This window comes from Malus sylvestris, chromosome 10 (genome assembly GCF_916048215.2).
Source record: "Malus sylvestris chromosome 10, drMalSylv7.2, whole genome shotgun sequence".
NCBI classification, from domain to species: Eukaryota; Viridiplantae; Streptophyta; class Magnoliopsida; order Rosales; family Rosaceae; genus Malus; species Malus sylvestris.
This window is the reverse complement of record NC_062269.1, coordinates 10,792,701-10,803,205: the sequence shown is the minus strand read 5'-3', so window position 1 is coordinate 10,803,205 and position 10,505 is coordinate 10,792,701. Positions and strand designations below refer to the sequence as shown.

The 10,505-nt window shown below is 40.7% G+C and overlaps 1 protein-coding gene across 1 annotated transcript; it reads left to right on the top strand.

Annotated features, from left to right (window-relative positions):
- Positions 1-8,093: 8,093 nt before the first annotated feature.
- On the top strand, positions 8,094-10,281 carry LOC126587543 (putative polyol transporter 1). The gene is made up of 3 exons (XM_050252618.1): positions 8,094-8,509; positions 8,638-8,984; positions 9,077-10,281. Exons 1-3 carry the CDS (start codon positions 8,359-8,361, stop codon positions 10,139-10,141), a joined length of 1,563 nt encoding a protein of 520 aa, XP_050108575.1. The 5' UTR covers positions 8,094-8,358; the 3' UTR covers positions 10,142-10,281.
- Positions 10,282-10,505: the final 224 nt, after the last annotated feature.

Sequence of the window (10,505 nt, the reverse complement as noted above, 5' to 3'; positions counted from 1 at the left end):
AACCAAGTGATGAAAGCAACTCACCATTCATTCCACCTACCAGAAGACGAGTGGTACAACTTGTACATGCAAACTCCTAACATTCATAAATAATCAAAAACCCTCAAGCTTGACAACTTAACTAGAGGAGCACTTATGCCCAACAAGAGTTATAGTCACCAATAAAGTCTTATTGCAAGCCAACAACAACTTCAGTGCATGGCATAGGAAGATCAAGCTATTCAGCCCTCTTACATCTGCTTCAAACATTTCCCTTCTGTAACAAAGCAAACACTGCAACTCGTAGAAAGCTTCACACACTCTTGATCAAGACAGTGTGAAGCAAAACTAATTTATAGTGCCAACAAGAGCTTCATCAAAGGAGTTCAACCACAATTCTCAAAAACTTCACACACTCTTGATTAAGACAGTGTGAAGCAAAACCAATTTATGGTGCTAACAAGAGCTTCGTCAATGGAGGGTAACCACAATTCTCAAAAGCTTCACACACTCTTGATCAAGACAGTGTGAAGCAAAACCAATTTATGGTGCCAACAAGAGCTTCGTCAATGGAAGGCAACCACAATTCTCAAAAGCTTCACACACTCTTGATCAAGACAATGTGAAGCAAAACCAATTTATGGTGCCAACAAGAGCTTCATCAATGGAGGGCAACTACAATTCTCAAACCTTCGAAGCAAATTCAAGACTGTTCGAAGCAAATTCGATTTATATGGTTCATCCAAACCTTCGACTACTACAAGGTATGGCTTGCATCACAATCTCTTGCTCAACAGTGTGGAAGCAAAATTTGTATATGTTGTCTCTCCCACATTTTCAAATTTCTAGTTTCCCAAAAAAAAAAAAAAAGGAAATTCAACAAAGCTTCATCAATAGAGGACAACCTGATGTGAAAAATAAGTTCACACACAAATTAAACCCTCTTTTTGACAATTGTAGTATAGATGTAAGTAGGGTATCGTTCTAGGCCGGGGATTAGGAGGGATTGCTAATCTATTCTAAATTAATTTAAAAATATTAAATAAGACTCAAGGACACAAAACTAGGCTAAAAACTCTAATAACTCGAAACACACTTAAAATGACTCAAAATAATGAAAACAATTCAATTAAACACTAGGAACTGAAATGGACGGAAATTGAATTAAAAGACTAACAACAATGAAAACTAACTAAATAATATAATTTAATAATGGGGGGTGTTTGGTTTTGACGAGAAGTAAATTAAACTTAAATAAATTACAGAATTGACAAAAACATGAAATTAAGGTGAAAGGATAGGTGATGGACTAGCTAGAGGGTTCTTCTCCACACATGACACACTTGTACATGAATTGATTTCCAATTGCTTTTCGATAGATTATGAAACTCAACACCCCAGATTAACCGTGATGCACTAATTAATCCTCAGATTTTCCTTGATTTATTGAATTGGATGAATGCATACGACAATCCAAATTATTCTCCAAAAGTCCTCTACATGAATGCATAATAGAGATACAATCAAAGATCATTACGTTCTATGAAAATTATAAGTGTTAACGAGGCATTCGTAACTATGAATGCATGATACGTTTGCCAAGAATTCAATTAACGCGATTGTGACTAGCAACCTTCACTACCAATGAATATAAACTTGTAACGATTAGGTGAAACTCATTTATATTCTAGCATCAAATTCATGCATGAAAACTAAGTATGCATCCTTAATCAACATACAAGAATTAGTTTTGAAGAAAGTAGTTAATTGAATTGCATTCACAACTTATTAAATCACAATTGGAGGTAATCAATTCATATTACAAATATATTCATGGTTTCGAATTAACCTCTAGCCAAAATAAATTAGTTACACATTATTAACAAATTAAATTAAACGTAAATCATGAGTTTGAGAAGATAACACCAATAAGAACGGAGTGAAGCCCTCTGCCTCTGTGCTCCTCTTCTTCCCTGTGCTTATTTCTGCGCCTAGCAAGTCCCTGACTTGCCCTCCTTTCAATTCCTCGTGTCTTACGCTGCTCTCACGCTGCCAAAGGCAGCGTCCTGTCCGTTCTCCCCCTTGTAAACACTCCCACTTCTCCTTTTATTCTCCTACTGACCCCTTCTCCAGCTCACGTTTTCTCCTTCCGAGTCACTCCTCTGGGCTGCCAAGACAGCCCACTGCTGTCCTCTCACATGCTCCCTGGCGCACTGTTGTCCTTTCACATGCTCCTCTCTCCCTCTCACGCTGTCTTTCCGCACGTTCCCTCTGACCAGCTGCAAAGCAGCTTTCACACTGATTTCCACTCCTCCTTTTCTTTTCTATATTTTTTTCTGCCCCTCTGTCTTCCAGCTCTCTGCTGCAAAGGCAGCTCCTTCTTGTATTTTCTTCTTTTCTGTTTCGGTGCACCGCCAAAGCCCCTCCAGCTGCTCAGCAGCTCATTGCCCTTTTATTCCTCGGAGACCTTTATTTCTGCTGCAAAGCAGCGTTTGTTTCCCGTGCTCCCCTTCGACAGCCTGCCCTCCTGCCCTTTTATTCTTTCCGCACTTCTTTGCCAGCCAGTCCGAGTCCCACTCTCTATCCGTGACCTTCTTTCCTTGTGCTGCAAAGGCAGCTTTTTACTTCTCTCCCTCTGACTTCTGTCTTTATTTCCTTAATTCTTCTTGCTCTCTGCACTGCTGTCCACTTCCTCTTCTTTTCTTCTTTTAATCCGTCAGTGCTCCACCTCTCTGACCTACTCTCCCTCTTATTCTTCTTTCATCTATTTTTTATTCCTTTCCTTTTTTTTTATTCCTTTCTTTTCTTCTTCTCCATCCGTTCCTTTCTTTTCTTCTACAAAACAAAACCATCATGATGATATTTTTTTTAATTTAATTTAAAAGCTGATCTACACAGACAGTTTTGACGAATTTATTACATAAAATTTCACTTGTTCTATTTTTATTTTCTTTGCATAACAAATCCTATAAACACAAAAATAACGTAAATAGCTCAAAAATATAAGGAACTAACTAAGAAAAGACGAGTGAATTTGAAGTAAAAATATATATAAATATGATCCGATCACAACCTACAAATTCTCAAAAGCTTCACACTATCTTGATCAAGATAGTGTGAAGCAAAATCAATTCATGGTACCCAACAAAAGCTTCAACTCCAAAGCTTCACCTACAAAGCTTCAACTCCAAAGCTTCACCTACAAAAGCTTCAACACCAAAGCTTCACGCACAAAAGCTTGACCCATAAAAGCTTGACCCACAAAAGCTTCACCCACAAAAGCTTCACCTAGAAAGCTTCAACACAAAAGCTTCATATACAAAAGCTTCACACTATCTTGATCAAGATAGTGTGAAGCAAAATCAATTCATGGAACCCAACAAAGCTTCAACCTCAAAGCTTCACCTATAAAGCTTAATATATATATATATATATTCGAAAATTCAAAAATTCAAAAATTCAAAAATTCAAAAATTCAAAAATTCAAAAATTCAAAAAAAATCGAAAAATTCAAAAAAAAAAAAATTAGCGTAGACCTCCTCTTCTTTAGGCCTAACAACTTTCATAACAAATATATATGAAGGAGGAGTTTTGGTCTACCACTTAAAAAGGAAAATGGTGAAGTTTTGTTACTTTGGAAACTTGGCTACTAGCAAGACACCTCTTTCGTCAACTCCTTCAACCGGAGACTTGGGGGACTCCTACCATATGCTACTGCACCTTAATTCTCGGAAGTCTCATGATCACTTAGTGACTTGGATTTTTTTCAAGTATCCAACCGAGAAGTTTTCCCCACTTGGGAAATTAAGTGAGCACTACCTCAACCTACATGCTTCACTCACAAAGCTTCAACATACAAGCTTCAACAGAAGGAAAAATTCAAAGAACTTAGTGAAGAAGGCCTTGGTGTATTTCACACAATATGTTGAAATAAAGCAAAGCTTGTTTATTGATATCTCCGATAAGTTACAAATATGTACATATACATGAATCAAAATAAACAAACAAAAGGAAGCCTTCACAAAGGTTGCTCAGGAGAAGTCTCAGCAGTCGGCAAAGCCTTAGAAAGCAAAGGCACCAGAGGGTGATTATTCAGAGCCTCAGTACTAAGCAGAACCCCAGAAGGAGGAGGCACCGAAGGTTGATCATTTGGAGCTTCATTACGTGGTACAGCCCCAGAAGACGAAGGCAATAAATGCCTTTGGAACAAACCCACAAACCTATGATAATCAAGTAAAATTTGACCATCAGATTCCTGCAGCTGGTCAAGCTTCCTCTCCATGTTTGTAGCATAGTCATGTGCGAGCCTGTGCAACTGTTTATTCTCATGCTTAAGCCCTCTGATCTCCTGTTTGAAACTTATCACTTCAACCGCCAATGATTCAACTTGGCGGGTTCGAACAAATAGGCGTTGGGCCATATTAGACACAGAACCTGCACACTGAACACTGAGAGCCAGAGAATCCTTAACAGCCAACTCATCAGACCTTTGGAAAGTAGTCTGTTATCTTTGGGAGTGAGAAGGTTCCTGGCCACCACCGCAGTGGTCATATCATTCTTCATCACAGAGTCCCCAACGGTAAGAGGACTAGTAGGGGATAAGAATGATGGGTGCCATATGTTGTCTTGAGAAGGCATGGCTGCCTCTTCACCAAAGTTCAAGTCAAAACAACGGTCGGATGGGCCAGACATTCTCAGAAATGATGAAGGAGAAATGAGGTGCAATAAATCTTTGAAGTAAAGGGAAAATTCCTACAAGCAATAACTCTCTGAATGTACTTCTTGCACACAATTGGTGCCCTTATAAAAGAAAGGGCAACAAGGCCATTGGTTCAAAAATCGAAGAAGCACCACTCTCCGGATTCCGAAGAGGCACCACTTTCCACATGCAACATCAGCTCTTCGGGTACCATAGATAACTTTGCCAAAGATCTCTAACAAAGTTTAAACACTAAATTTTGAAGGTCCAGCTACCCTACTATTACCCACAAGGGTAAATGAACAACACCACTGCTTGATAACTAGAAAGTCCATATGTGTGTCAACCTCCGTGCTCCATGGCCAGGCAGACTGGGAAAATTGCCTAACCTTTACTCACATTCGAGAATACACTCCCAACAAGCTTGCTTGGTCAAAAATCGAAGAGGCACCGCTCTCAGAATCTCGAAAGCCAGACTCCCAACAGGATTACTTACTCAAAAATCGAAGAGGCACCGCCTTCCGAATCTCGAGAGCCAGACTCCTAACAGGATTGCTTTCTCAAAAATCGATGAGGAACCGTTCTCCGAATCTCGAGAGCCAGATCCCCGACAGGATTGCTTGTTCGAAAACCGAAGAGGCATCGCTCTCCGAACTTCGAGAGCTAGATTTCCTTGGATAAAGCTTGTCTGCAATCTTCACACACAACATCAGCTTTCCAGATACCACATACCACTTTTTCAAAGTGCTCTGACAAAGTTAAAACACGTGAATCTTGCAGCTCCCACTACATTACTATAACTGACAAGGGTAAAGGAACAACGTTACCACTCGCTGTTGGGATAATTCCTATATATGTCGACCTTCATCCTCCATAGCCAGGTAGACCTGCAAATAAAAAAATGCTCAACTTTTCTTCACATCCCAGAGGGCACTCTCAGCAGAGTCTCTCAAAATACTCAACTTTTTTTCCCCCGATAATACCTCTGCAAACAAGCCACACCAGAGCAAGAGTATCTCATATCATTAGGGTTAAAAGCAAGAGTATCCCATATCATGCTTTTTCCCTGTCTTTTCCTTTGGCCTTGTTCTTACCTGCAAGACAAGGAGAAAGAGAGCAATCAGTCAGCACTTGGAATCAAGCTTCCAGTCAGGAACTAACTGCTTGGAACCCCTTGCCTGATTACTTACCTGGCATTACTCTCGAGTACTCATCTTCAACATCATATGCTTTCAGAAAAGATACCATATCTGCCTGAGGAACATATAAGGCAAGTGAGAAGAATACAAGGAAGCATGTGGAGACAAGCATAACAGAACACATGCCGATACATCCATCACTTTGTCAACAGCAAAAGTATCCCATATCATCAGGGTCGAACGTACTCTAGATTTGTTGGACTTGTTTTGACCCTCAAATTCTTGAGTCGGCCTTATACTCTGGAGGAAACCAGAAAAACCCTTTAGCCTAGTTTAAGAATAAGCCTGTGGAAAGTTACTTCTTCAAAACCAAAAGTATATAATATCATCTCTTCTCCATTTCCTTCTTCTTATATTTGTTGCTGTTTACGATACAAGGAGAATGAGAACAATCAACCGGAAGCCGAAGTCGAACCTCCGATCCGGGTTGCTTGCTTGGAAGTCTGATTGTTTACCTTGTCTGTTACCTCATTCAGCAAATCTCCTAGCTCGGCGACTTGGGGGACTCCTACTATAGGGTTTGTATCGCACTTGACCAAGCCCAAAATTACAAGCTTCAAGTGAAATTGATGCATTACCTTGTGCATCTTCATTGGTTAAAGATACCACCCCTGAATGGAGGAAAAGTACTTCCAGCGAAGATGCCACATCTACATATGAGACAGATAAGGAAAGTGAAAATGATACCACACTTTGGTACTTAGAAGTTTCATGATTACTCAATGGCTTAGATCTTGCAAGTCCGCAACCGAGGAGCTTCCTCACTCGGGAACTTAGGGGAGCACTGTTTGTACTATACTTGACCAACCTCGAAACTACTAAGCACCGGTCAACATTATACCGCCAAGGACCCATAAGAGTTTCCTTCCAACCAGGAGGCCAATCACAACGCGACACATGTCAACATCAAAGGCCAATCATAACGCGACACGTGTCAACATCAGAGGCCAATCACAACACGACACGTGTCAATGTCAGAATGAAACTAGAAACTCTCTTCTATAAATAGAGATCATTCTCTCACAATATTTCCTAATGTCATTTGTACTAAATCACTCACTAGTACTCACTAAAGGAGAGCTTGAACCTATGTACTTGTGTAAATCCTTTACAATTAATGAGAACTCCTCTACTCCGTAGACGTAGCAATCTAGGTGAACCACATACATCTTATGTTTGCTTCCCTATCTCTATTCATTTGCATACTTATCCACACTAGTAACCGGAGCAATCTAGCGAAGGTCACAAACTTAACACTTTCTATTGTACCAAAGTCCTCACTGATTTTGTGCATCAACAGTTTCTATTAAAATTTTATTTCTAGGGCCACTCACCCTTGTTTTGTTTTCACCCTCCAGGTTTTATTAGCTGAGCTTTCTTATCGTTGAAGATTCGTGGCGATTCTTAGTATTGGAGATTCTTTCGAAGGTACGATTCTTAATCCACTCTATTGAACTTACTTATACTCTAACGTCACGTGTGAAGGGGGTTCCTTCCCGCTCACCAGTGCACTTTGATATTTAGACACTCTTAGGTTTAAATTTATTCACATTTTCCCACAACTTCATACTTTATGTCTTCGTCACCCTCCAGGTGTCGGCCAGCACAGCTCGATTCGGAGTCCTAGTGAACATCCCGGGTAGGGGTGTGTCAAGGTTTTTTTTTTTTTGTAAATATATATATATATATATATGAACTCATAAGGCCAGATACATAGAATTAAGCCAACAATTCTCATATTTGATATTGATATGCAATGAATTTTTTAACATTAATGTCTTATTTTTCTTTTTGCAAAATCATTAACTCTCTCCTTACAATCTACATAGAATTAATTGTGCACATCAAGTATGCAATAGGGGTATTTTAGGCATCTAAAATGTAAAATGTATAAAGTAATATGTAATTAATGAATTCACTTATGTGGATCCTAGTCACTGGGTTTTTTTTTAGTAAAAAAATTATGTTGGGTTTTATATGGGAAAAATTGAATTTGAGGGGTTAAAATCATATTTTCAGTTAAAAATATAAGAAAACATTAAAATTAAAACTATTTCTTGGTAAGTTACAGAAAAAATCAATTGGTCTTCATACAACAGCGGAACTGTAAAAACGGATCTCCCGACACAAAGTTGGAATTTGTTTTGCTTTAGTCCGTAACTTACTCGTTTCGGAATGTTTATAAGGGGAGCCTGCATGCAGACATATCTTCAGTTAACTTGGTTCTTACCCACCTTCCTTCGTAAGATACAAATCATCACAAATCCAAATAAACGCAAGTTAGCAGAGTACTGGCGAATTGTTAAGCACTTGAGAGCTTGTGTTCTGAAAACAAAAGATCCAAATCCTATTCCCAAAACAAAAAACAGCACCTTGGTGAATGAATAAAATTCCCGAGTAATAGCATATTCTTTCATTGACAAGTGATCTCTCTGTGTTCTGTCTGTTTATTTGTCTATCGATCTCTAGCTAGCTCTAACAATGGAGATGGCTGACCGGAAACCTCAAAATACTGAAGCCTCAGGCCAGAAGACTATTGCGGACTTTGATCCCCCCAAGGCCGCGAAGACAAAGAAGTTCGCTATTGCCTGTGCCACTTTGGCTTCAATGACTTCAATCTTGCTGGGCTATGGTAAATTTAATTGTCCATTTACCTCATGCATGTGGATTTTTCTTTTGGTAGTTTTTTCCTTTTCATGTGTGTTATTACGTTGTCTGATCTCCGCGTGCAATGCACGTTGATGTCATTTTTACATACAGATATTGGTGTGATGAGTGGAGCATCACTCTTCATCAAAGAAAACCTGAAAATCACCGACGTACAAGTTGAAGTCCTCAACGGTACTCTGAACCTGTACTCCCTCATCGGTTCCGCCTTGGCAGGAAGAACATCCGATTGGATTGGCCGACGATACACCATTGTCCTCTCTGGAGCCATCTTCTTTGCTGGAGCCCTCCTGATGGGATTTGCCCCCAACTACGCCTTCCTCATGTTCGGCCGATTTATTGCTGGAGTTGGAGTTGGTTACGCTCTTATGATAGCTCCTGTCTATACAGCCGAAATCTCTCCAGCCTCATTCCGTGGCCTCCTCACATCTTTCCCTGAGGTCTGTTTCTTTGCTTGATTATCTCATTGTATAATTAATCCACTTGTAGGAAAATATGAATCAATAAATTTGATTTGTTTCAAAATATGCAGGTGTTTGTTAATGTTGGTATATTACTTGGGTACGTATCCAACTATGCCTTGTCCAAGCTCCCGATCCACTTGAACTGGAGGATCATGCTCGGCCTTGGCGCAGTTCCCTCTCTTTTCCTCGCCGTCGGCGTCCTAGCCATGCCTGAGTCACCACGCTGGCTCGTCATGCAGGGGCGACTCGGAGACGCCAGGAAAGTCCTGAACAAAACTTCTTGTACCCATGAGGAGGCTCAGCTCAGACTAGACGAGATCAAAGAGGCCGCTGGAATCCCAAAAGAGTCCAACGAGGATATCGTTCAGGTTTCGAAGAAAAGCAAAGGTGAAGGCGTATGGAAAGACTTGATCGTTCGGCCCACCCCAGCTGTCCGCCATATTTTGATCGTGGGAGTTGGTATCCACTTCTTCCAGCAAATCTCCGGTATTGACTCCGTCGTGTTGTACAGCCCCAGGATCTTCGAGAAGGCTGGAATCACTTCCTACAATGACAAACTACTTGCAACCGTAGCCGTTGGAGTTGTCAAGACCATTTTCATCCTGGTCGCCACCTTTATGCTTGACAAGTTCGGACGTCGTCCTTTGCTTTTGACCAGTGTGGGTGGAATGATCTTCTCTCTCACATTGCTCGGTGTGGGCCTTACAGTCGTCGATCATTCCCACGGCAAGGTCCAATGGGCCGTCGCTCTGTGCATTGCGATGGTAATGTTCAACGTTGCGTTTTTCTCCATCGGGCTTGGACCCGTCACCTGGGTCTACAGCTCAGAGATCTACCCGCTGCAGCTCCGCGCGCAAGGGTGCGCTATGGGAGTGGCCATGAATAGGGTGATGAGCGGAGTCATCTCCATGACTTTTATTTCATTGTATAAGGCCATCACGATCGGTGGCGCCTTCTTCCTTTATGCCGGAACTTCGTCGATTGCTTTTATATTCTTTTACACAATGCTGCCAGAAACACAAGGCCGAACCCTCGAAGATATGGAGCTCTTGTTTGGCAAATACCATAAGTGGAGACAAGCGAATGCCATGCTCAAGAAGAAGGAAGCTGCTGAGAAAAGCCAAATCGCTTAAGAATAATAGGGCAACAAACTCTTACCATATTTTTCATATTCACGTCTATATGACTCTCTAATAAAGATGGGACCAACAAAACCCTTTCCAGTGTGGATGATATCAATGCAAATTTCCGTCGTCTCTAGCTTGAACGAAAATGTACCTGCAAAACAATCGACACCTTTGATCAATGACCTAAGCCTCACACGCCCACGAGGTGGGAGGAGGGTTAGGCCAATAGATCTCAGATGCCTAAGTTAGTTTCATTGAAAAAGAGTAAGTGTTTAGAGCTTTTTAGGGTTGTAAAAGCTTACCAAAATTTGGTAGAGATGGAAGTATTTATAGGAGAGTGGCTGGCCATGGTGTTAGGGTTTTACCCTAC

Excerpts from the sequence above, each read along its gene's own strand:
- LOC126587543 (XM_050252618.1), top strand. The coding sequence starts at position 8,359 with ATGGAGATGGCTGACCGGAAACCTCAAAATACTGAAGCCTCAGGCCAG. Across the intron at positions 8,510-8,637 it reads TTCAATCTTGCTGGGCTATG|ATATTGGTGTGATGAGTGGA; the intron begins GTAAATTTAATT and ends TTTTACATACAG. Across the intron at positions 8,985-9,076 it reads TCCTCACATCTTTCCCTGAG|GTGTTTGTTAATGTTGGTAT; the intron begins GTCTGTTTCTTT and ends CAAAATATGCAG.